Consider the following 25,742-nt stretch of genomic DNA (forward strand, 5'->3'; position numbering starts at 1 on the left):
ATATGAAAGATAATAGCAAACGAATACAAAAAAGCATGTGCAGACTTCAACACTTCAAGCTGCTTGTAAAACTACAATTCCTAAAAAACAGTTCCTGACATTTTTCTACTCTATGATATAAGTCAAAGCCAAAAGAAATGAGCATCCATAAACTGAAAAACGTAAAGTAGAAAATTAATGTGAGAGGTTTATAGCTATGCAAAAAGTTTCAAGTTACTGCAAAACAGGTAAATTAATATGCCCTCTTCCTGTTACATCCTCTTGATTATAACCACTTTGCCTTCTCAAATGCACAAACACTTAAATATTTGCATGCAGTATATTAATCTCTACATTTTAGCCAATATGAAAACACTATCAGTTGCTGTACATTCATGGGAATGACTTTCAAGTGCATGTAATGATGCATGAAATAGGAAGTCACAGGTTAAAATGACCTTTCAGAACAGGCATGGTACTGTGTATTATAAAAAGAAAGTCTTTCAAATAGCATATAAAGTAACCACAAAGGACTACTCACCATGTCATATGCTGTTACAATCTTTTTCAAGACCTCTGGAACAATCCCTTGGAGCTCCATAGTTGGATACTGATCATTAAGATTCAGTACTATCAAGGGTGTATTATCAGGCCCAACCAAGCGTGTAGACACTGCCAAAATGCACTGCATAAGATTTGCTACAGGAGAGAGGCCACATAATTCTTTGAATGAAACTACTGCATTCTGTAAAAAGGAAAGAAAGAGTTTCCTTTACAGTTAACCATGAATTTTAATTTCCCGTTCTTTCAGGTTAAGACACTCATATTTTACTGTTACAGTTGAGTTATAATGTGGAATTATTGTAGCTTCTCCTTGAAGAACTGGCAAGTTTTCCAAAGCAACCAGTGTTACACATATGTTTGCCATATTTTACCAGAAGTGTTAAAAATTCAAACAGAATTCAACACTTGCTGCAGAAAAATTCTATTTAGAAGGAGGAAGTCTGGTATATATCACTACTAAAATTAACCATGAAAATAAATGAATTCTAAAACCTTTCTGTTTATATATTTTAAAAAATTCCAAAAGACATTTCAAAGTAATTATTAAAATGTCATCAAAAGTAACAAAATTTTAGGTGCTGAATGTCCCAAATAAGCAAAGTGAAGGGGAAGGAGAATTCAGCCCATTTGTAACTTTAAACATACCTGAACTAGTGTCCAGACGTGCTGTGGATCTGCTGGCTCCCATTTGGTGTGATTGACAAATCCAGCACTCCACTACTGATGTCACTCCTATCACAGAATCACACTTAGGTGAATTTTTAAGGTACTTTAATATTAATACCAATTTTGTACCTTTTGCTGTAATTTATTATACTTGTATTTTTTATGCAATATGGTAGAATATAAAACAAGACATTTAAACTTAAAGAAAATTTCCAGTATTATAAATATAATGTGACTCCAAGTAGCCACTGAAATTCCATGATGGGAATGTTCTCACCACTGTAATGAATTTAAGATTTTTGTACCAAGTGGGAGCTGGTGATCTCTGGCAGGTCTGGAATTTGTGTTCCTGTAAGAAACAAAGACAAAAACATGGTATATTTAAGTTACAAATGTGCTCAGTGCTCCTCTCTCTTCTGTCTTACCCAAGCAGCATATCTGACAAGTATTTAGGACATAGATTTTCATTTTTACTAAAACTACTTTCCATCTTGCTGGCATGGTAAAGCTTATTTTTGGACCAGGGTTCTTACAGAGACATAATGCAGCCTTATTGCAAACAGGAATCAAAGATAAAGTATTTTGTTCTCTTTTCACTAGATAAAATGCACAGAACTGACTTCAAAATATCCACATATAGCATATTCATGCAAAGCCATTTGAATACATAAGTTACTACTACAGTCACTTACACTGTACTTTATCTCTAATGAATGTTTAAGAGTCCAGGAAAATGAAAGTACTTGTGGACTATTCCTTAATGACACAACAATTACATATAGTTGAGAAGACAGACATTGGGAAGTCTCTTCAAACTGATTGTGCTTGTGATAGACATTATGGTAAGGCATTATAAACAACAGTTTTACAAAGTAGTAAACCAGGACCCAGGGAATGCACGTGTGAACTAATGGCAGGCAGGACAAAACTACAAGCGTAACTCAGGCCTTCGGGTTTCCAGCCCTGTATCCAGAGTCAATCTTGAGTCACAATGTTGTCAAGCAATTTAAACATGCAGTATCACATCCAGTTGAATCACTGATGTTATACTTTTATCAGTGATGAACATGCAACAATAAGTTATGACATCAGCTTCTGTCATGGTAATATAGTGTATACCAGCGACCGAAGAAAAAAGACTATAAATATACAGCTTTAGAGAAAACATTGAAAAATCTGCTGTGCACTCTCTTATTTCTCTTTTTCCAAACCCCTATTTAAAAAAAAATCTTTGTTCTTTCTGCCTTGTGGTGACATTATGTATATCATAAAAATTATAACAATTTATAATGTAAAGGTTTTGTGACTAAGAAATTAAACAAATTTTAAATTTCCTGACATACATTAGTATATATTTTGACTGGTTTGCTTATTTTTATCAGTTAGCATCACTTAGTTATACAGAGGTTAAACTGTAGAACTTTACTGACATTATATAATGTGCACAAAATTAACACTCCTTCATGTACATAAAATATCTTCTTGGTAGCATTTTGATATATGATAATGATGAATATTGTTGATAGCGTGTCTTTCAAACTGACAGAACAAAATACTTAAAAGGAAATGTCTTCCAATATCTCAAGTCCAAAGAAATCATACTGTAGCACACGTTTTAAATTATATTGATTCTGGAAAACAATGCAGTGCACACAACAAAGAGTAAAGTAGGTACAAACATTGTATGTTTTCACTGTTTCCCTAAATCCTAAATCCAGCTCCTCCTTGAAAGATATCTTAAAAATACAGCACACTCTATATTACAGAATTCTAGCCTTCAATAGATTAACTACAGATAAAGTTCATTCCATATCTAGCTTCTAATGTAAAACACTTTTACCAGTCAAAATATCATCCCCATATTTTAATAACCTTTTAGCATAATAATTTTATATACCAAATGGAAAGGGAGAGGTTCATAATGCTGAACTAATTTCTTCTTTCATAAGCAAAAAAATTAGTTTTAAAACTGTACTGCTATTAAAATCTCTTTAATATAATATTATTCATGAATAAAATTTATCTACACTGATGTGCCTTCAAAATCCAAAATCAAGCCTCAAACACTTCTCTCAACCAGTTTCCACTTAAAGTTACATAAAAGTAAGATGATTTAATAAGTCACTTCTTTTGAAATGACTATACTGAATGTTATTTATCATTGCTAGAATTCTATTAGAAGTTTGTASGAACTTAAAAGCTTTATGAAATAAAATGTAACTTTACAGCACTCTTCACTCTAATCTAGATCTGAAAGGGTTTATTTACCTGGAATCTTTATTAGAAACTTCAAAAAATGGATTTCCAAGCRAGATCTCTTGAGTTCAACAAAAACAAGCACCTCAGCCTGTATTTCTTCCTGAAATTTAATTTATTTACTATAAATGACCTTTAAGGTAAGGTTATTTCATCCCATCTTAAGTTAATGCCACCTTAGCCCTAACTCCATATATTTCTAACATCCTGCTACAAGGAATAATACTGGAAAGCAAATGAACTCTCTGAAAGTATTGTCTTATACTGGGAATGACTAAAAATAAAACCTCAATGAAACTAGGATGAACATATACTTTTAGGTATAAGGTGTTTTTTAATATGCATTGTTTTATCGACAATGTCTTCCTCCTGCATTTCTATTTAACTTAATTTTCTAAAACTAAAATATAGCCGTACTTTCTTCCAATGTGTATCTAACATTCCTTCAAAGACATACTCCTTCACTGACATAGTTATACATGTATCTAACGTTCCTTTAAGACATTCCTTCACAGACATATTCAACAGGCTTGACTTCTAGCACTACAGTCATATTCCCAGTTCACATCCAACAAACCATGTATATGCACCAAAAGTTACCTCAATAGATGGTATCACCTAAAAGATTGCTCTACTACAATCAGTTCTTAAAGCTGTTTAGCATTACAATCGATTAACATAACTTATAAAGGCAGTAAGACTCTAAACAACATATATTATATGTGCACCAAAATACAAAAATACATACAAGGATTGATAAATTTATCATAAAAACTGTACCTGCATATTTTCTCTCAAATCTGTGGCATCCCGTATAGGTTGGAGAGCATTCTTGAATACTTCATCTATCGTTTTAATCCATAATGTTCTCATAGAGGCATATTCCCTTGATTTCTTGCCCTTCCTCACAGAGAGGCCCCGTTTATGAGGTTTCCCACCACCCCTTCGATTAGTAATGGCCACATGCACAAATAGGGAAGCATGTGCTAAAATTTCTCCAGTTAAAGACTGCAGAGGAACATGTCGATAACCAGTCTGTAGACATTCAAAGGGAATAGTGTATTGCCCAATAAACTCATCCCCAATATAATCATCATCCAGTACTACAAAACGCACCATAGCTAGTTCTGGTAGATTTATTTGAAATTCAAAACTTTCATCAAAAATTGGATTATCTCCATTCTGATGCATAGTTTTTGTCCTTTGTTCTGCACAGTCAGCAGGGATTCCATGTATTTCTACATAGACATAGGGATCCACAACATCACCTTTGGCACCTGATCCTTTGGGTTTAGGGAAGTTCTGCCCACTAATAATTTTAATATGAAGCAGCTGAGGCGAAACTCCAGGCACAGTGTCTTTTGTATTTGCACTAAAGAAGGATACTTCTTCTCTCATGATAGCAGGACGAAGGACATAGCCACAGTTTCCATTTTGTCGAAACCAACCAATGTTAAGATCCATCATTAAGCCAGGTGTTTGAAAGTTCATTGCTACTATCTGACAGCCACACTTCCAAAAATCCTGGGGATTCATATTACTAGAGTCAATCCTCATAGGGCTGGGAAAAACTCTGGCAAGAAAACGTTTATTATAATTTACAAAGTCTCCTGGGTTTTCATTGGCGTATTTACTAGCAAGCACTTCATTAAATGAGCATACTTCCCAGTACTTCTGGAGTTGAAATGAAACTTGAAACTCTTTGAACTGAACTGATTTACATATGCTTACCAACTCAGACAGTTCTTTGCAGAGCTGAAATCGTTTCCCTGTCATAGCATTTTGTTGTTCTACACCCTCTTTCCCCACTCTCTGTGACATTTCTGCTCCTTCGTCTTCATCTGTAACATCTCCCTCTAGCCCAGAACAATTAGAAGAAAGCTTCTTTGCTTTAATTAGTATTTTCCCTTTAAGTGATTCAGGCGATGGAAGATAAGACTCTTCTATGTTTGGAGACTGTGTATGTAGTTTATCCCCCAAAATTTTCTTCATGTGTTGAACCATCACTTTCTGCTGCTTAATAGAACAGTGATTTTCTAAACACAAAATAAGAGGGTATTCTGAAGCGAAAAATGCATRCTTGTTAATAATGTCAATCACACTGCGGAAGACAATCTGTGATGTCATTGTATGTCCTGTGTAAATCACAGGCTCATTGTCTGGACCATCCCATACATCCAGTTCAACACTTCGACAACCCATTTTAAGGGCACGAATATAACCTGTGATGTCAGATGGCCCTCGAAATTGATCTTCTATCAAGTATGTATTATGAGATGAATTTATAAAATAATGAGATAAAGGTTGTTTCATATCCTGACAAACTTTTTTGTGTTCYGGATCAAATATGTGGCAGTCTGGTGAAGTAAGGTAATTAGTAAACCCATCTATAGAAAGCCAGCCCTTCTCCTGGCCATCTTTGGCTGGTTCGTATTTCTGAATAATTTCAAGGCTTATTTCTTCTGTGACATGTGCCATACCCTGTTCTGCTTCTAAAAACATCATAAGGTCCTTGGTATCTAGGAATTCTTTATTGCTTGAAAACTGAACCAACAGGAAGTAGATTTCAGGTCGGGTACAAAGCTCGTGAAAAACTTCAATAAACTCTTCCTTTGTTACTTCTGTACCAGTTTTTTCCTTGGATCTATGTAACTCCTTGAATTTCAGTTCAATTTTATTTGTTTTTAAACCAGGATTTAAGTCTTTTATAAACTGTACAGCATTACACAGGGGTATATGTCCCAAATTATCTACATCTGATTCACTGAACATTTGTGAAACCCATGAAGTCCGCATATTATCTTGACTACTTTCTATCATATCTAGAGTATGTTTTCCATAAGAAATCAGGTATCTTAAGCCAGTAACCCAAATATTTGCAATGTCTGCTGAGTTAGCAACAAGATCTAGTGACTCATAGTTGTCTCCATAAATAATTGAAAATGCACAGTCTTCTGATATCTGGTCATATATTCCATTGCTGCGAAAAATATCTGTATTTTTTCCTGTTCTTACTTCTTTGATTGATTTAATGTCAATCTTTGCTTTTTCAGAATCCTTTTTTGAAGGTTCCCAACGCAGAGACTGCATATCTGCATCTAAAAGAAAATATCGGTGATACACCCTAGAGTTGGATCGAATCTTTTTGAGCTCAGAGCCTTCAACCATCGCATTTATACAGTCACTTGCACTGCTGATCTTTTTCTCAGTTGGCATACTGCTAAACGACACAGTCTTTTTCCGTTCTCGCTTTTGTTTCGTACCATCCTGGTAATTAAGGGGGACAAAAAAGAAAAGAAGTGTCAGTATGATTTTGTTCGACATTGAAATAAGTTTCAACTTATGGCTGAAAGTTCAAAAAAGGAGTTCAAAAGAGCCTAACGTATGCATGATGACAAATAAGACTGAAGTTCTGACATCACAAATGGAAATACTGACCTACTAATAATGGTTTAATAACCGTTCTTTCCCACATAAGTAATGTTTCAGATTTTTTTTTAACATTTTGTATGAACATAAAATAAAACAAAGCAAGTTTGAACTGCTAATGAAATAATAATGTTGTATAAATGCATTTTATTTTATTAGTAATAACCTACCTACAGAGGTAGTGGGTTCTACAGCCAAGATAATAGGAAATAAGCTTTCCTCCGAGTCTGCCTACAGTCATACAGTTATCTGCTGAACTTTGTTGGTACAGAATACAACACTTCAAGACCATGCTGACAGGGTCCTTAGGAATACCAGAGAAACATCAATACACAATTAACTGCATAAAATCCATAGGTCCAAATCCAAGCATACAGACATAATAGCACTTATTATGCATAGCTCCCTTCTCTACTGCACCCATCCACCCCCTTCCCAAATACTGTTCAGAGCATCACTACATTCATCCCACCCACACACTAAAAAAATTTCCATGCTAGTCTTACCAAGATACACTGAAACACAACTGAATGGACTGGAGCAGATAATTCACTCTATATTCTGAATTTCAGGAAACATGACAGTGTGTTGAGAGGGAACAGATTGAGAGGATTACAGTTTAACTGGTTTCAGAAAAGCTGCATATCATTAGAAGGAACTCAAATGGAAAAATGCAAGGCTTGGTCAGGAAGGAAAACAAAAGTAATTTGGTAGAAAACTGGATATATAAGCCATTAAACAAAAAACGTACGTTAAAAAAAGACAATAATGTCATTTAGCTAGCTCCATTTGCCGTTTGTATTAATTCAAACAAATGAAAATGAGTCAATAACAGATCATTAAAGTATAACCAATTTCATGAGAAACAACTGAATTTAAGAAAGTTATGTTCATTTTCATTATCTGCATTTTTGAGATTAAAAAAATTACATTTGATTTTCTTAAAGGGTCATGTGTCTTGAGAAGAAACTTCAGCTGACTCCTAGTTCAAAAGAATGCTTCTCATGAGATAACCTTTTTATATTCAATATCCTTTTTAGAAATGTTCTTCACCTTATATTCCTGAAGCGTTCAAAAAACTGTTTTTTCCAGATTTGTACAAAATGACTCTAACAGTTTTCCATTGAAAGTATGTTCCAATGAAAATCATCATTACTTACATGGCGGGAAATGGTGGGAAAGGGAGGAAAGAAAACTTGACTACTGAAATGTTGAACAGGTATTTAAACAATACCAGGGCATACCTTTAATTCCTCTGAATTAAAACCACAAAATTCTGTTTTTATAATGTAAGCATCCTATTAAGAAAAGATTTCACTGAAAAGAATCATYAGTAGAATCAGTAGGTGTAATGTCTGCAGTTCCATTTTGGGGAAAATTATCAACCATATGATTCCTGCACCTTTCACAACAGCAGAATATGCTTTTGGCAAGGTCTGAAGAATAAAAAATTCCATAGAGGGCTGTTTTGTTTCTAGCTCCAGATCAAACAACTGCAATGGGTATTTCATGGAGTTGTCTCTTGGAAACTAGTTGCATGTCGTCTGGGTGTGAGGATTGCTTTTAGACAACAGCACAAATTTTGTTAATTGCAAAAAATCATTTAAAAATGTGATTTTTATTTACAAAGATTTTTTGTTTTATTTTAAACCTGGTTTCTTGTCTGCTTACCTGTCTACATCTCTTAACTTGCAAGAGTGGCAAAATACAGCCCCACAGAAATGAGCAATGAAGTTCCCATCCAGTACTTTAGGCCTTTGAATAAAGTGTGCTGAAACTGAAACAGCTTAATGCTCCAGATTTCTCACTCACCAGTCTAGGAGAGGAATATGGTCCTTGAAATCTTCAGTGAGAGATAGATGAYGGAGAACCTCCCAGTACCAGAACTGTCAAGGCCAGAGGAGCAATACCTTGCCTGACCATGATCAGTATTTTCAAAATAGAAGGAAGGTCTATGCTTTTCTCTCTGATCAGGACCATATCTGATTGAAGACACCAAATGGCAAGGGAGAAAAAAAAATCTGCCACTTCTTGATGCCATCTGATGCATATAGGTCCATCCCAAGACAACCCCATTTCCAAACATAGCTTCCTAACGACTAAATTGGAGTTTGCACTTGTGGATTAGAGGAATAATGCAATCTACCATCTGCCAGACTATTTTGCTTGCCTGCCAGATGAATTCAAAGCCAGTTCAACAGTTTTCTAGATCTCTGCAGGGCGCGCGGATTTCTCAACTATTTGCTTTTTCATGTAAAGCCTGCTGGCAGTGCTGACATTACTATCTGAATGTGATGACCCTGAAGACAAAATACTCTACAGATCTTATCACAGCTCTGAGTTTCAGGAGACTGATCATAAGCTTTTGCTTCTCCAGAGATCAATGATCCTGAGCTACCAGACTGCTTCTGCGAGTCCCCATCCCAAGTGACACGTCTGTCAGAACAGAATGCAGAATCTGTGTAAATAAAAACTGAAAGGATGTTTTCCCAAAGACACTGGCTGGAATCATCCCCCAAATAAGTGACTGTCTGACCAGAAAAGAAATTCTCACTCATAAGCTGAAAATATAATTGGTTAGGGTGTGCATAGACTATATAAAGCCAGGCTTGTAAGCCTCAAAAATATAGTCGGGCATGGAGGTGGAGAAAGATATATACTGCTATATGACCTAGACTACTTCATCCTGAAAGTGGGGTGGCATTCATGAACTGGATCAGGTCTCTCATGGCCTTAAGTCCACCCTAAGTCAAAAAGGCTGACAGACCAGAGAACTCTGTGTATCTGAAAGAACACAGGAGTGACTTCTGCACATTCAGTATGAGACTTACAGTGCTCTCTGTGTTGTTCAAGATGCTTGAAGTGAGACTGGCTCTACAGTGTGGAAGCATAATGCTGTCCCTTGTAAAAACTACAATTTTTGAGATGAAACAACTTTCAGAGTCCTTCCAGGATCTCTCACACAATGAAGACCACATAAATGTTTAGATTATAAAAGGTAGCGTCACCACAAAGCAGGACTTTAACTAAAGACTGCATATCCTTCAGAAGGCTTTAACACTGAAATCAGAAGGACTACCTCATCAACACAGTCCTTAAAACCATGCCGGCCACATCCAGTGTCGCCTGCAAAGAGTTCTGAGAAACAGACCAACCAATGGGTAAAAATGTTGCGAAATATTTGCTGGTATCTGTTATGAATGACAATGCACAGARCTTAGTTCATCCAGGAGTTCATCCAACTCAAATATCTAGTAGTTTAAAAAGCAGAAGAAATCCCAGCTGACATCTATTGCACTTAGAGACAACCGAAAAAAAAGGCAAGCACAAAAGAGTACACAAGGGTCTCTCCATGGCAACTTTTTTTTTTTTTTTTAAATTCCTTTCAAGGCAGGAACAAAGAAGTGATTATATGACTAAGACAGCACTATTATACAAAAAAGAATTCTGGAGACAAGGAAGAGTCTGGAGTCAGAAGCTGAGAGATGTACATCTTTCCTGAATGGCAACTGGATGAAAGCTTTTAATATATGCAATTTTGTGATAAAATTAATTAAAGAGAAGTTCTAATAACCACAGATACTGCTGGGACAGCGGCGCAGAAAGAGATTACATAATGTAATAGAACAGGAAGATAGAGGAAACAGTGACTAGCACAGGGTTTGTAAACATCTGCTAAACAGAAAGATGAAGAGTGATCTCACAGGCAACAGGTCATTTACTAATTGTAAATGGCTGAATGAATAATGCCCCAAAAGATATTGTGGGGAAAGCAGTACTTTGAAAAGTATTCATTCCCTTTTTTAAYGAAAAAGTTTAGGTATTGCTCAATATAACAGAATTTAAAACACTTTGGAATAGAATTTACAAACCCAAGACAGGGGCTACCATCCACATGCAAGTGGGAAGTTAGGAGACAACAACCAGGACTCAAAATAAGCATTACACTGTGCAGAATGATCCTTACATCAGGCAGGGCTAACTTCTGACAAGGGTGCCTGCTACCCTGTCTCTCTCCAGGACTAAAGCAGCTACCTACAGCTTTGATGTGGAAGCTATGGTAAATGGGATTTGAAGATTAATGCCTCTTTCTGCAATTAGCCCACTAAGGTACTCCTTTGGGGACAGAGGACTTTCCTTTACAAAGGAAAGACAATAGTAGCAAGAGGAAGTGGCAGAATGACACATCTTTAGGGCACTCATCCTGGAAGTGAAAGTCCCTGATGTCAATAGTCTACAAAAATTTAATCTGGTGACTCCTAATGCAGAATGTACAAGCAGTCCACTGAGCAGGGACCACAACATTGAATTTCGTCTCAAGGGAATGCCTACCTCCCTAGGTGACAGATCACGTTGTTTCTTGCTTCTGCTCTGTCTAATCATACAAAACTTCTACTCGTGGCTGTATATCAAAGGTCCAACAGAAAGCATGGAAGGCAGCTCTTGAGAATATCTGCCCAGTACAGGAAGAGCTGTGACTTTGAAGACCCTCAGGCAGAAGGACTAGAACTCAGTCACCTGCTCAGGAGGCGAGTTGCTCAGGCAACTACATAAAAATTTGAGCACAAGAACTACCCTCCTACTCCCAGCACCCCACTGCAGGCTTTTTGACTGAAAGTGGCTGTGCTTTGCTTTGCCCATGTGTGGTAAGAGTACTGAGAGCATGCTGACGGGACAGTGTCTTCAGGAACCGCAGTTGCAGGAACACCGAGGTAAGGAATCCCAGTGGGCTCACAAACCCGAGAGCTGCTGCGCCATGCAGCCTCACGGAGATGGTGATGCCCATACATATGAGCAGTTACAAGACTGCACTCATTTAAAGTGTGTCRAGAGCTTTTACATGAATCTAATTTTTTGCATGTAAATTCTGAATGAAGTGAATTGTTTGTGATCTAAGCCTCGGTGATATGGCAATACTCTGAACAATTACTGGTGACTATGTGAGAAAACTGGCCGTAGCTAATTAATCATTAATTGTTAATTTAAAAAAATAATAAAAATAATAAAAATTAAGTAAAAATAACAGTTAATTAATTTTCTAAAATCACAGTATTATTTAATGTCATCTAACATAAAAGTTAGGTTGTAGAAATAACCTAATGTACATCTGTACCCAACAGTTTCAATACAATTCATTACTTTATTATAGGAACAGAGAATCTAATGATCTTCATGATGAACATACAGTCAGCTACACTTCTGACACTTTATGCTACTCATTGATGACTTACATTTACAGCTTATGTGACGCTTAAGTGGACCATTTTAGCATGAAAACTGCCTGTCTTCCTCAAATGCAATTCAGCAGCAATTACAAAATCACCTGGTTACCAACATGATGTATAACATAAGCCTATTTCAGGAAGTGGTTAGTTTAAAAAAATTAGAAGCTTCATTTATTTAATTAAGATTATAAAGCATTTTTCTTCAGAACCCTGCAAAACAAAAAACTCCAAATTTTATACATTTTCTTTATATTTAAGCTTGCATCTTCGTATGTCTACATACAGTTAGATCTATTGAAAGGCAAACCCACAAATATTTAATGCAATATCTGAAGACATTTAATTTCTAAATTCATTCTAATAAAAATACTATTATATCAGTAATTTTTAAATAAGGTTTCAGAGATACAAATACAGACATACATAAGTGAATCAGTTACAAATAAAACTCAGCACCATATTATCCTTATATTTATACATATCTCCACAGCAAAAATATCTAGGCTTTTCTTTGAAAAAAATTGTGATGTAGTGATAAAAAGTGATGTAGCAATAATAAGTAGGACCACTTATTTTTTCAAACAAAAAAATCAAATTCATCAGTAGGTACAGTTGCCAACTCATTTCAGAACATAATATTGAGCATTATAAAAGAAACTAAGGCAGACTTTGTGCAAGAGAGTCAGTAGAAAAAAAGAAAGCAAAACAGCAGATAATTAAAATTGGCAACTTTATATCTTTGTTACACAATATTTAACACTCATTTCAAAATTTACTGAAGTTACATACAGTTAAAGGGAGAGAGAGATCTGTATTTTCTCACTCCAGATGTGAAATACTTATTAGAAGTACTTATGCAAAGGTAAGTTTATCTTGTTCAAGTCTATGGGACTATTAAATATTTTTACCTCACATTAACACTCRCATGACATAGTAGGCCAATAACATTCCCCTGAAAATATCTCATCTACTATCTGAAGTACCAACTATATCTACAAATATCTACATAAAGAGGATGCAGAAAAAAAAGAGATTTTAATTTAAAATTACAGTTAAACTGTTTTGGTTCCAAATTACAGTGTTGTTCATTATTGGTTTGACATTCTGGCTCTGATGATGGCAATGAGGTTAGCATGGCATTCTATCTTTTCACAATGAAAAGTACATACAATCAGTCCTTCCTTTTATTGCTGATTATATAACTAAAAACACAGGAAATTCTGTTAGAAAATGATGAAGCTTAGCATCACACATATTCTGCCATACATATTAATGGAATGGGACTAAATGAAGTGGTAAGTTAATTTTAACAGTATATCAAAAAAGCATACAAAAACAAGTCAATTCATTCTTTTAAACTATATTTTAATTTAAAAATATGAAAGCAGCACACCTTCCAAATATGTTGTTTGCATGCTGGTACACACTAAAAGTTGAGTCATCATGAGTTCTACAGTGTAAAGGACATATTTGCTCAGTTTTGCTGAAACAACACATCTATTTTGAGGCACTAATTAAAACCTTTTTGGCATTTACCAACATATATGTAACTAAATATAACTTCCATGTACAGATATGTGCATGTATACACATGTGTATGTGTTTTATATGTTCTGTATATGAAATTTACAAAAATGCAATTTTAATAAACATGTGCTAAGTCTTTTGATAGTCTTTTTTATATTTGATCATACAACTTGTGTTTTTAAGTTCTGGTTCACACCAATAAATTTAGAAATTTCTTAAAGTAAAAATAAAGGCTAAGATAAATTAGATAAAGATGGAAAGCTATACTCTAAACCCTAACTCAGCTGAGACCAGAATCTTTGATCAGGCTCAGGAGATCTTCCCTTAAGTCTGTAAGACTACTGCATATTTAGTATTATTTTCAAGCTGCATCCTCAGAAAGACTCTGGTTTTCTCATTCCATTTTGCCTTAAGAAAAGAGAGAGCCATAGACTCAGCTGTGGGAAAGGGAAAGGCATTTCACCATTAGGAGCCATGCTTTTAACATCCAGTAGGCCAACGTCCTTCATCTACCCTCTCTCAGCACAATTTTTCTAGACTCAAGAACTCACAGAGCAGGCGAATCTGACAGTCCCCACTCAGCCTCTCTCCTGTACAGCAGCATGTCCAAATTTCTAAATTTCTTCTAGCCAGGGCCTTTTACGTTGTGACTACTAGGAGATTCATACTAACAGTGACCCAAATTCACTAAAAAGCATGTACTTTATAACTCTTCCTGGGAACACAACTGTCTGAAGCTTACAAAGCATGTGAAAATCTAAAAGAGATTAAACTTTCCCAGTAKTTAGCAGTACAGCTGACAGAATCTCAAACACTTCATAAGCGGCATATATTAAATCATATCATGTACTATTGTTTCTGAATTGAACTGTAGCTACCTTTTAATGGCACACAGCATTAACCAGTTGTATTTAAGACAAAAGTAAAGAGTGTTCAACAGAAATAACAGCATTTTCAGGGAGACAAAACATCAACCTTGGACCTTGAAAATACAGGACCTCCAGCTGTTTGTGAATCACTACATTTGAGCTCAGCGTTTAAATATTTTTCCAAACTTGTACTCATGGCATATCTGCTGTTTGCAGGAGTCTTAAGAGAACCATATTTTTCCAATGTTGTACATAACAATGAGGGGGAAAGGAAAGAAAAATATGAAGATTAGCTGCACAAGTAACAATTTATTATTTTTTGTCATCTATTACAATAGGAATTCTATTATTAAAGAGATAAGTAAACAGGGGCAAGTCTTGGTTCAGTCCTTAGCCAGTAAAAATGATCTATATTACTTCAAATCAGTTAACCATATGGTTCATGATACAGCTAAGCCAACAGCTCATCACCAGTGGGAGGGGACGTTTATAGCCCCCTCAACTGCCTCTTCAAACCCCAGCTCATTTTCTCTCCCATCTCTCTCTCTCTCATCCTGTCCCAGCTTCATCTTCCTTCTCGCCCTACCCAGGTCTTTATGCCAGCATGAGCACCTGTCCGATCAGGGAATTAATTCAACTCACTAATCCAGGAAAAGAAAAAAAAATTCCTTTTTTTGCTGGATTAGTTTTCTGCCATTTTAGTGAGCTGAAACAATTTGCCATGTGATCAGGTTAGTATCAKAGTTGGCTCAAAATAACCACCAAAACCAGGGAAGTGATTAAAAACAGGAGGAAAGAACAGAAAGACTTACTTTTAAAACAAAATTAATTAATTTAAAATTAATGCAGTTGAAACTGTTCTGTTGAAATCAGACCCTACAAGACTTGACAACAAAACTTTACATCATGAAGGAAAACAAAGTCTCTCATCTTGGTCCGCCTCACAGCATGTACATCAAGACTTTCGCAAACATGTTAAAGGCAAGGCATAAGAAAGAGCTGCAACACCAGAATATAATAAAACTAAGGTTCTCAGGATGCTCTATGGCTCATCTAGTTCTGTGTCACTTGAAGAAAAGAGGAGACCAGAAAAATTATGATTATATTGTATGAGATTCCTAGTCTGGAGAGAGAGGGAGAGAGGGAGAGAGATCGCTACTACGCTACCTACTAGAAAGCGCAGAGAAGAAGGGTAGCCTGTATTGCCCTAGTTTCTCTTAGGGCAGACAATTTAACTCAGTTAAAGACTGACTCTGATGAGCAGGGACATAACAGGATATGCTTTTGCAAATAAAGTCTAGCCTAAGGATTTTTGTAGAACTTCTTACAGAAGAGCTTGTTAATAATTTGACTGGTTTCTCAAATGTATACAAAACCTTTTTCCTTTTCTTTTTGGATATGTTTTTTGTGGTGCTGCCTTATGCCCCCTTAGGTCCTTCAAGGTTCAGCTACTCCCCATTTGGCCACAAGGGAGCCTCCCRCGAGAGCTGTGCTGCGGAGGCAGACGCTTCTGCCGCAGAGATCCCCAGCACACACACAGGTGTGCGCACACGAGCGCGCTCGCTCTCAGTTCTTAAAGTTCACCTGAGCTGAGCAAGACAAAAGAACAACCTAACTCCAACGGTAAAACCAGCTGAAGTAGCATGAACGCATTTCATGTCTTAAAACGTTTACTCTATTATCCTGATAACTGCTAGTGTTTGCAAATCATATCGATAGGATGATTCTATATCTGTATGTACAGAACTAAAAGGGAATTTACAGTTTACCTTTCATATGTCCTTCAAGTAAATGACAGAAAAGTGACTACTCTGAGCACTCCTGTTTTACTCGATTTTCAACAGGTGTTCTGAAGCTTTAATTCAAGCTTTGGTTTTAATCATTACAGAGCCCACATACCAAAAGAGTTTAGCCACCTCTTCACAGGGCCAAGTATTTAATGGTAAAACGCATGCCTTATCTTTTGAAGATCCATCATTAAAAACAAAACATTAAATCACAGAGGTATTTCACTATATATTTATAATAATCCATCACACACAAAGCCATTCCATAAATCCATCCCGTAGGTTTCTCCAAAGAAAGTAAACAATTGCTTATTAAGTAAATATTGCTTATTCTGCTGAAAGCAAGGAAGTTGTGACTACTCATACTAAGTTTGATTTTAACTTTTAGAATTTCTGAATTATAAAAACCATCTATAATAATTAAGTCCTCTTCATTCTCCAGTCTGATACTGCTACGTAGGGCAGCCAGCAACTACTGTAGCTCACAGAAATGTGAGCTATGTTTATTAAAGCAATATACATGATGAGAGAACTTAATAATATCATATCTGAAAATTAAACTATGGTAATAAAAATGACATTTAAACACCACTGAGGTATTCTTTCATATGTAAGTCTATCTAAGTGCATCCTTATAGATGTTAAAATAAAGGAGCATTTAGTTTCAGAGACTAACATGATATAGATGAGAAGGGGAAAGGGAAGAAGAAAAGTTTGATCTCAGAAGAAAATAAATATGTAGCATCTTAGAAAACTGCCTACACTGCTATAAGCACTGAGAGAGCCAAAGACTTAGTTATGTTTGGCATGAAAGTCTACATTTCAAATTTTATTGAGGCAATTACAGTTCAGGCTTCTGGGTAGGATTACCAGTGGAGCAACCAAGGTTTCTGGTTTTCACACAAATCCAATAAAAGAAGAACATGCACATTTCAGATCCAAGTAAGCTACATTTTAACAAGATTCATAGAGTTAAACTGCAGTAATCATTTGTGAAAACCAGGAGATTCTATGCACAGTTCCGTCTTAAACTATGATACTGAGGAAACCCTGTTGCCAAAAAATTGTTAAGAAATTATTTAATGGAGTGAAAAGGATGATAATCCTAGATCAATAATTAGAAGGTAATTCAGTCTCCTAATTCTCACCTACTATGAAATTATGTTTAAAATATGGCAAACAGACCATTTGAACTACTACAGAAAAACTGATGTTCACTATTAGCATCATTTTTTCAGCCATTGATCACTGGAAAAAGGAATAATGTTTTAATATGCTTTTAAGATTAACTGAAGATGACAAAATTGACACTGTGGATGGAGATACTGAAAGATTCTAAAAAGCAAGTTATCTCAACAGGCTTCAGTAAGGCTCGTGAATGAAGCTTGAGTCTTTGTTGTCATCCTTAAAAACAGCAAAACGCTCTTTCTGCATGCATACACAAGTATTTAAACTCTATCTAAAGTAATTTTCATTTTCACTTCTTCAATAGAATGCTTTAAATACATAAATATTATAGCTAAGATAAATCTTGTTGATAAGTCTTGATTAAAATGTTCATAAAAATGTAATATGCAGAATACTACAGCAATCATTCTAAGGATGAATCTCAGATTTTTTTCAAGTATTCATAGCTCCAAGTCAGTTTTGCTGTTAGGAAGCATAGCATTATCCCATTTCTTGTTTCAGGCATAAGCAACAATATGCCTGAATTGGCAAAGTAAGTAACTTTCGTAATACAGCTGTCAGGCTTCACAGTTCAAAGCAAAACTCAGTATGTGGATGACTTACAAAGATAACACAATAATTGCATTTAAAATTTTTGTAAATATAAATTGTTTTATGAAATCTAGAAACAATTCTGAGCTATCTTCTCATTTAATATTGATTAAGGTGATTTTAAAGAGAGAAAATCCATATGTAAATAATTATCGACAGATGGAAAACACTTTCTTGAATCAGAGTGAAAATAATACTGCCAGACATGCATCAGTAAAGTAATAAAATTTAGAATACTATTTTGTGTTTTGTCTTGAATCTGGAAATAGTGAAAAAAAATAGAACATCTGATCAGGACTTAAACAACTGAAGTCCCGTTTCTCTGAACAGTGACCAAGGGCATCTGTTAGCATTTGGCACAATGGTCCTGGATTTTCCAGAAAACTTTTCAGATCGTTCAGCATATGCTGTCTGTGGGGTTAAAGACCTAACCTTCTCACAGAAAACACGGATTCATTTCAAGATCTCCAAATGAAACATWTTTTCAAAAGAAAATAAAGACTCTTCAATTCTCCTTAGAAGATCTACATATAAACTATCTAAGAGTCACTTGCACTGCAAATGATCACACAGCTGTTCAGTGATCTCTGCTTCAGAACCAAGTTGTAATTTCAGATGCAGCCCATGCTCTGCAGACAGCTGCTTTTCCTCTCCCTTCGCTGCTCCTCTTCAGCACCAAGAGGAAAAAGAATTTAGCAGCAGGACCAGCAGGAGGCGAGCCTGAGCACTGGCCCGAGCCCCTGTATCCTTTCCAACTCCTGTTGGGAAAGCCTTCCCAGCAGCTTTTCCAAAGCTTTCCACATACATGGTTTTTACCAACTGTCCTACCTATCACTCCCAGACACCATCCTAGCTGATTCAGACACACAAGCCAATTTCTATGCACATTTGTGCAAACACAGTGTGTTGACCGTAAGTTAAAGATTATTGTTTCCATATTTCTGTATTCCAATAAGCAAAGCAGCATTAAATGAGGCCACAGAAAATTTGACCATGGTGTAGAAAAACAAGTCTCACTGAAGGTGGTTTGAAGAATGAAGATGGTGGTGGCAGTCCTCTGTTCACAAGATAAGGAAACCGCTAACCTGCCAACCTCTCCGTCTTTACCTTGGAGAATCCCCTCTAGAGCAACCCAATCTACAGCTTTCATTGCAAATTAAACTATTTCTGAAGAGTGAGTTTTAATTATTAAGAAAAAAAGTAATATAATTGTATGTGTTTGCATATGTGGTTTATTTCACACATTTCAGAATTTTAAATGGTAGAACTGAAAAACACAAGTAATGAATCATTCTGAGGGATCATGCTGAAGGACTTTTTCAAAGCCAAGAGGGAAATTATTTTCAATGAAAATTAGGGCACTAAACCCTTCTGCACCTATAAAAAAAAACCCCCTTCCTTTAGATATAACAACAGATACAGACACAGATGTATGCAGTTTCCTTTGAACTCAGAAATAAAGGAGGAGTACAAGCTAATTACAATTAACCTTACTCAGTTTCATTTTATGAATATTAAAACTCTGTTTCTTGAAGTTTTTATAGTCTGCATGTCACCCAGAGCTAAGAAAGACAAGAGGATAAACTATCTGACAAAATGGAACTTGTGAACTGTGCGTCTTAAAGTGTGCCATCACAGTTACATGTTCCAGTGATGCCATTTAAGTTACTTAAATTTAAATAATAAAAAATAATTAGTAAGGAAAAGGACACTTTACTCCATGCTGGTAAGATTTATGTTCTTCAGCGCTGCAAATGCAGTTAACAAATGAAAATTATTGCTTTTGTTGTAAATGACTAATTTAGCCATAAAACAGAAAAGTACATCRCCTCTCCTTTAGCGTGCTAAGTAGTCTACATGGTATTCACTTAACTGACAAACAGCTCTGGCTTGCAAAAAATGAGCAGCAGATTGACCATGGATGTGTTATATATTTTAAAGGACTGGACTTTTTMATGCATTTCCCACTGCACCTCTCAACACAAGGCTATGACTAAATCACACAATTTCATTCATTTGGCAAAACGTTCATGTCTAGCTGTACTGCCAAAAGTATTTCATTTTTTTGTACTAATGCATATGTAGTGAGTTTCTAAAATGAGCTCAAATGCTTATAATGTTGCTGCTATATTTGACTGTGTTGCATTAACACCCTATACCTTGGCAGGAACACTTACCAAATTTTTTTCTTTTAAAAAGAAATCAGAGTTTTCCAAAAAAATTGCAAGGCAGTGACATTACCAATAAGAACACTTACCAAATGAAAACCACCATTACTATGCCATGCTTAGTTTTTTATGTTACATTGTAAAAATGTCACTCATGGACCTACACATGAACATTATTCGTCTAAGCTGAATTTATTTTTTACCACTTTATCTCTGACAGTTGCAGTGCGTCTTCCCCAAATTAGAACTTCTCCTTTAAGTAGAAAGTGGCTGTAATGAGAATATAGAAATAAGATCTGTTAACTAGTTTACAATTTGCAATTGATTTTTGAATTGTGGGTTCCCATCTTAGCACATTTTTAGGTGTCTTCTAAGCACACTAGCATACATTCATGCATATAATGAGGCTGGCAGTACTGTTTATTACTAATGTTACATAATACTTCCCGCTTACTTACAACTTTGCCAGATTTTAACCATTTGAGCTGCCTATCTCAGAATATTTCAGACAAAAAACAACAGCTGTTTCTGAGAATACAGAAAAGCATATTGCTATACCTATGTGAAATTTTGAAAATTTTTGAGATCTGACCTCTGAATAGCTCTAATGCTCTTGTGCTTCGAAGCAGGGACATGTTCCTTTCTTTCTCATTTTAACAAAATATGATCAAACACTGCATATAAGAATCACCAACTATGCTTCAACTCCAAGTGTTAGGGGTGGGACAAGAGCTTCTTTGCAGTTGCTGCTCTGCCATATGTAGTCTAGACACAGTTTGGTTGTGTAAACATAAGTGTCTAGGACCATCTGAGAACTCCTAAGGTACTCTGGCTTCCAAGTGGGGCTCCAAGAGGGTGTGGGTCTAGCACATCTCAAACACCACTAAGTATGTTTGCACAAATGGATCAAACCCCGTGACTGAAAACAAGGAAACTCTCTCCACTGTGTGTTTAACAACCATCTGCTTGTATCTAAGCACTACAGAGGAAGTGGGAACCACCTGACTTAAATGCAGGAGATCTGAAATTTGAAGAAGGAACAGATTAAACTCAAATAAGTATGTCATGATATTGAGACAACAGAGGGGAAGAAAGCATGGTTAGAACATTGACAGAAACAAACCCTTGCATTTATGACTGGGCAAGGCTGGGAACGGAAATTGATGGGACAGTGGTCTTGCAGTTGACTGGGCAAGGAAAGTGGTAGTCCAAGGAGGGGATGAGAGAGAGACTATACACAGGGACAGGAAGAGAGAAATGAGTGAAAAGTAACCGCTTGTATGCAAACATTTCTACATAGAGAGCAGAGAACTCCACCAGAAAAGGGCCACCTTTTGGACAGGTCAGCCTCCAAATCAAGGTTGAAAGTCACCTGCCCAAACATTCAGCCACCTGTGTTTGAAAACAACACAAAGCAGGTCATGCCCTAAACGGAGATCCAATCCTCCTCTCTAATCTTCTCTTCTCACCCTGCCTAAAATAGTACCCCTAAGCCCTCCTGGGTACACTCTGGCATTCCTGCTTTCCTACAAAGTGTCTACAACATCTGAGCTCCTATCCTGGCATAGGACTAACCTTGTGGAGGAGCTAGCTTTGGAGATAGTCCAGGGCTGGTATCTAAAGACTTCCTCTCAGAATATGTTGAATACAGTGAATAATCAGCACAATTATTTTCAAATTCTGTAAGTTTGCCTGGGTCCGGACAGACGATGTAGCCTCCAGAATTCTTCTGAGAGCCAAGCACACTTTTAAAGACTACCTGATCCCCCATCCTCAGAAGTTCGTACCTGAAAAACCTGGCCTGGAGTGGCCTTCTGTAGAGAGGAATTTCCCATACTTTGGTTTGAATAGCCCAAGCAATGGTGAATTTAAAGCACATTCAGGGGAATACTCCTACTACTGCATTCTCATGATGCCAACATAATATAGGATCCATCAGTGAGTTTGGCCTATGCGGGTACCTTTCTTATAAAAGGACTGCGCAAATGCATACATAATTGGATTTTTAAGATATTAAATGGGAGAACCCTTATTTATTTTGTGTGACACACAATTCTTCAATACATTACAAGCCTGAAACATTTGAGCAGTAATAAATGAATTTTGGAATAGACAATAATAATTTTATTTTATTTGCATATATTTTGTCTAAATTTCAATCCAAACATCATCTGCTTTCTTGGAAAGTCTGGCATCTTTTTGTGCCCTTTTCTGTCTGTCTTTGACTATTTTCCATGAACCACACAGAAGTAAAATTATTCTTTAAAGGTTACTTTATCTAAATACAACATTCAGGCTTAAAAGGGGGGGGAAATGGTAAATTTTTTTCTTCTAAAAATGATCCTTACCTCTGCCCTACAGCTTCCTATTCATCAGCTGATTTACTTCATTGTAATGACTGATGAATGATGTCTTCAGATCTGTTTCTTCACTAATGATAATTAGACTAGCAAATTTCATAAGGTAACTTTAAATAAAGACCTTGAGCTTCACAAGTTGAATTGTTCTGCTTTCGTGGTTTGAGATACTCAAGTTACTTTTGTCAAGTAGGAGAGCAATCATCACTAATATTAACTATTCCATGTCATGACAGTATACATAGTTCATTATTAAACTAAATACAGAACTTATAAAAACGCATTACTTATTTGCTAAACAAAGGAAAATTATCTTGCAATTTTTGTGTGTGTGTGTTGATACTTTAGCCTCATTACTTAGATGATAATGAGAATTAAACAGCGATAATTAACTGGATAATTTTAAGGAGTGACTTCTAATAAATAGCTTTCTGTCTGATTCATAAGGCCATCATCCCTCAGCAATCACAGAGGCAAAAGTCATGAACACAGGTACTTTTGCTAACTGCACAGACAAGTTCTGAAAAACAGTCTGCAACAATGAAAGATACTGCTGCTTTTGACATGTTGCTGTTGATTTTCAGATGAGGTATGTAATTTACAGATGTCAAACAATTATAGCAAATAAAGAAATTCCTCATTCTAAACGTAACGTTAATGCATTTTTTCCCTTTAACTCTCTTCTTTAATTATTCATAATAGCACTTATAAAAAGCACAGTGAACTATAAATATTTAATACAAGATGCCTGTAACAGAAAAAGAGAGAAATAAGAGACTTCAAAAATCAAATACTCTAAAGGATTTGTTTATCCTAAGTCAACACACAATAAGCAAGGCATACATTCTTTACATTTTAAATTTATAAAAATATTCAAAACAACTTTGCAGACCAGATCTATTAAGTCATATATATGCATTACCAAACAATTACAATTACGCAAATAAAAATTACCACATATAACTGTTTTCTCCCAATTTCTACTATTTTAAAAGCTGGGGGGGGGAGCGGGGCAGGCTGCTACAAGAAGTTAAATATTGACATTTTATCTTGAGATGAACGCTGACTAAGCATCACTAGAGCAGTTAAAGCATGCAAGTCAAGACTAAATAGACCCTGAAGCCAATGATTTCTCAAATCCCATCTGCAACAGCAGTATTTTAGCAAGCATGCGATGTTTCTGTAACAAATTCTCACAACAGGTCAGAATTCCAGCACTTGGGGTGGTAAGAAGGTATGCAAGAATCTCAAGTACCTTAAAATAAAGCTTACCGTTCTCCTAGGTGCAGAGGAGGGTTATGGATTCAGAATGCTGGAAAACCTCAGTATCGTATRGCAGATGAAAATAATCCTACTTTTATTCTTAAGAGTCTGTAGTATTTAACATTTTGTGCTGGTAATGATGCAAATATGGTAATAGTGTAATTGTGTTCTGAGAAGGAAAAGATAATTACTAGCAAAATATGCCTCTTTTTTTTTTTTTTAAATCACTCAGACATGCTAAGGACATATCATCTATCTTTCATTAAAATATTCATGGACAGTATTTCAATACACTGTGTATTCTACACGTCACAAATAAGAAGTCACACTGCAGAGCACAAAAATTACCCAAACAACATCTAAAAACTAAAACCAACCATAGAAGCAAAACGATTTTGCCATTCAGTTATTCCCAATTGAACTAGTGTCGACTCACTGTGCAACCAAAGGCTTTCTCACAGAACAGAGAGATATTCTTGTTCTTTGAAATCAGGTCAGTGTATCCCACAACGAAGGCACATTTGCTTAAACCTACAGAAAAAGATSAGCACGCCTTGGATGGCCAAGAGAAGGCCACAGTGTTTAAATAACACTTGGAAATTTTATTAATTTTCTTTCTCTCAACCTTATAAGAACTCCACAATACAACCTAACGGTGCTTAAATGACTTCACGATGATAAGGGAAGTTTTGTGCTTTTTTGATACATCAGAGAAACAGAAACTAGAACTGTTCCATTCTGAAAATATTCTTCCCCCTTACTTTTCTAGTTTACTACATTCATCTGAGTATTTTTCTATTTTGTTATGATTACTGATAAAAAAAMCTTTCCATATTCAATAGAAAAATTAAACTTTCATCTTCAGTACTGAAACATTTATGCACAACCAGTTTTATTTTCCTATTTCATTGATAGAAGATTAATACCATTAATGTAAACTGAAAATAAATCACATTAACCACTTTCATACATAAAGCATATGCAAATGGTGTAATCAATATGTGGTGAAGAGTACATTTATTTTATATTTGAAATTTTGTCTGTACAGTGGACAGTAACTGTAAATGACACCAGGATAGTAAAAACATGCTAGAACAGACACAGTTATAGCTGACAAATTATCCTTTGGTTACCAAGCTTACCACTCTCAATAGGTAAATTAGGCCAGCAAAAGAAACCCTGCTGCTATAATCTGCATCTTCTCTAAAAATAGAGCTGCTCCTGGTGTCACCTATACCTATAAATCTATCCAAAAGTAGACAGGCTCTCAGTATTAATACTTACATTTGTACCATGAAAATAAGGGCAAGCATTCAAGTGCTATAATAAAAAATTGAAGGAATTACATTTTTTATATTCAACAACTCTCAGGAYAGTTTAACTAAAATACAGACTAAAATACAAGTAGTATACATTTTAATTTCTTACAAAGTCAAAGAGATTATTCAATAGAAATACCAATGAAAAGCACTGACATTAAAATTCAAAACTTTTGCTTTTTTACAAAAAAAGCTGTGTTTAAAAGCATTTTAAAAACACACCTTCAGCCAACTTTACCAAAATTTCTACACATTTTAATAAATTAGTGCAGCAATATGACTTGCCCTGTTGGACTTAAGAGAACTTAAGTCTGAAGTGACAGAGGAGCTAAAGGGAGGCATAAGAACTGAAAGGAAACAAYGCACTATTACTGAAATTTCACTTTAGAAGTATAAGATTTATATGCTGAAACAGATATATAGAATATATGTAAGGGAAAATAATTTGGTGAATGAATTTGATGCAATAGTTAACTGAAAAGTTAACAAAATTATTAAATTATTTGAATACTGCACCTTATACATTTATACATTTTAGATATGGAATTCCATTA

The 25,742-nt window shown here is 35.6% G+C and overlaps 1 protein-coding gene across 1 annotated transcript in view; it reads right to left on the reverse strand.

The window, feature by feature from the left end:
- PLCL2 (phospholipase C like 2) overlaps nucleotides 1-25,742 on the reverse strand; it is a 114,224-nt gene that overhangs the window by 44,165 nt on the left and 44,317 nt on the right. The window contains exons 2-3 of the mRNA XM_026068626.1: nucleotides 4,246-6,732; nucleotides 521-724 (exon numbers count right to left, since the gene is read on the reverse strand). Of these exons, the coding sequence (XP_025924411.1) occupies nucleotides 521-724; nucleotides 4,246-6,732 (2,691 nt within the window). The remainder of the gene's footprint in view (nucleotides 1-520; nucleotides 725-4,245; nucleotides 6,733-25,742) is intronic.

The sequence above is a fragment of the Apteryx rowi genome, unplaced genomic scaffold (genome assembly GCF_003343035.1).
Source record: "Apteryx rowi isolate R43461 unplaced genomic scaffold, aptRow1 scaffold_277, whole genome shotgun sequence".
Classification (NCBI taxonomy): Eukaryota; Metazoa; Chordata; class Aves; order Apterygiformes; family Apterygidae; genus Apteryx; species Apteryx rowi.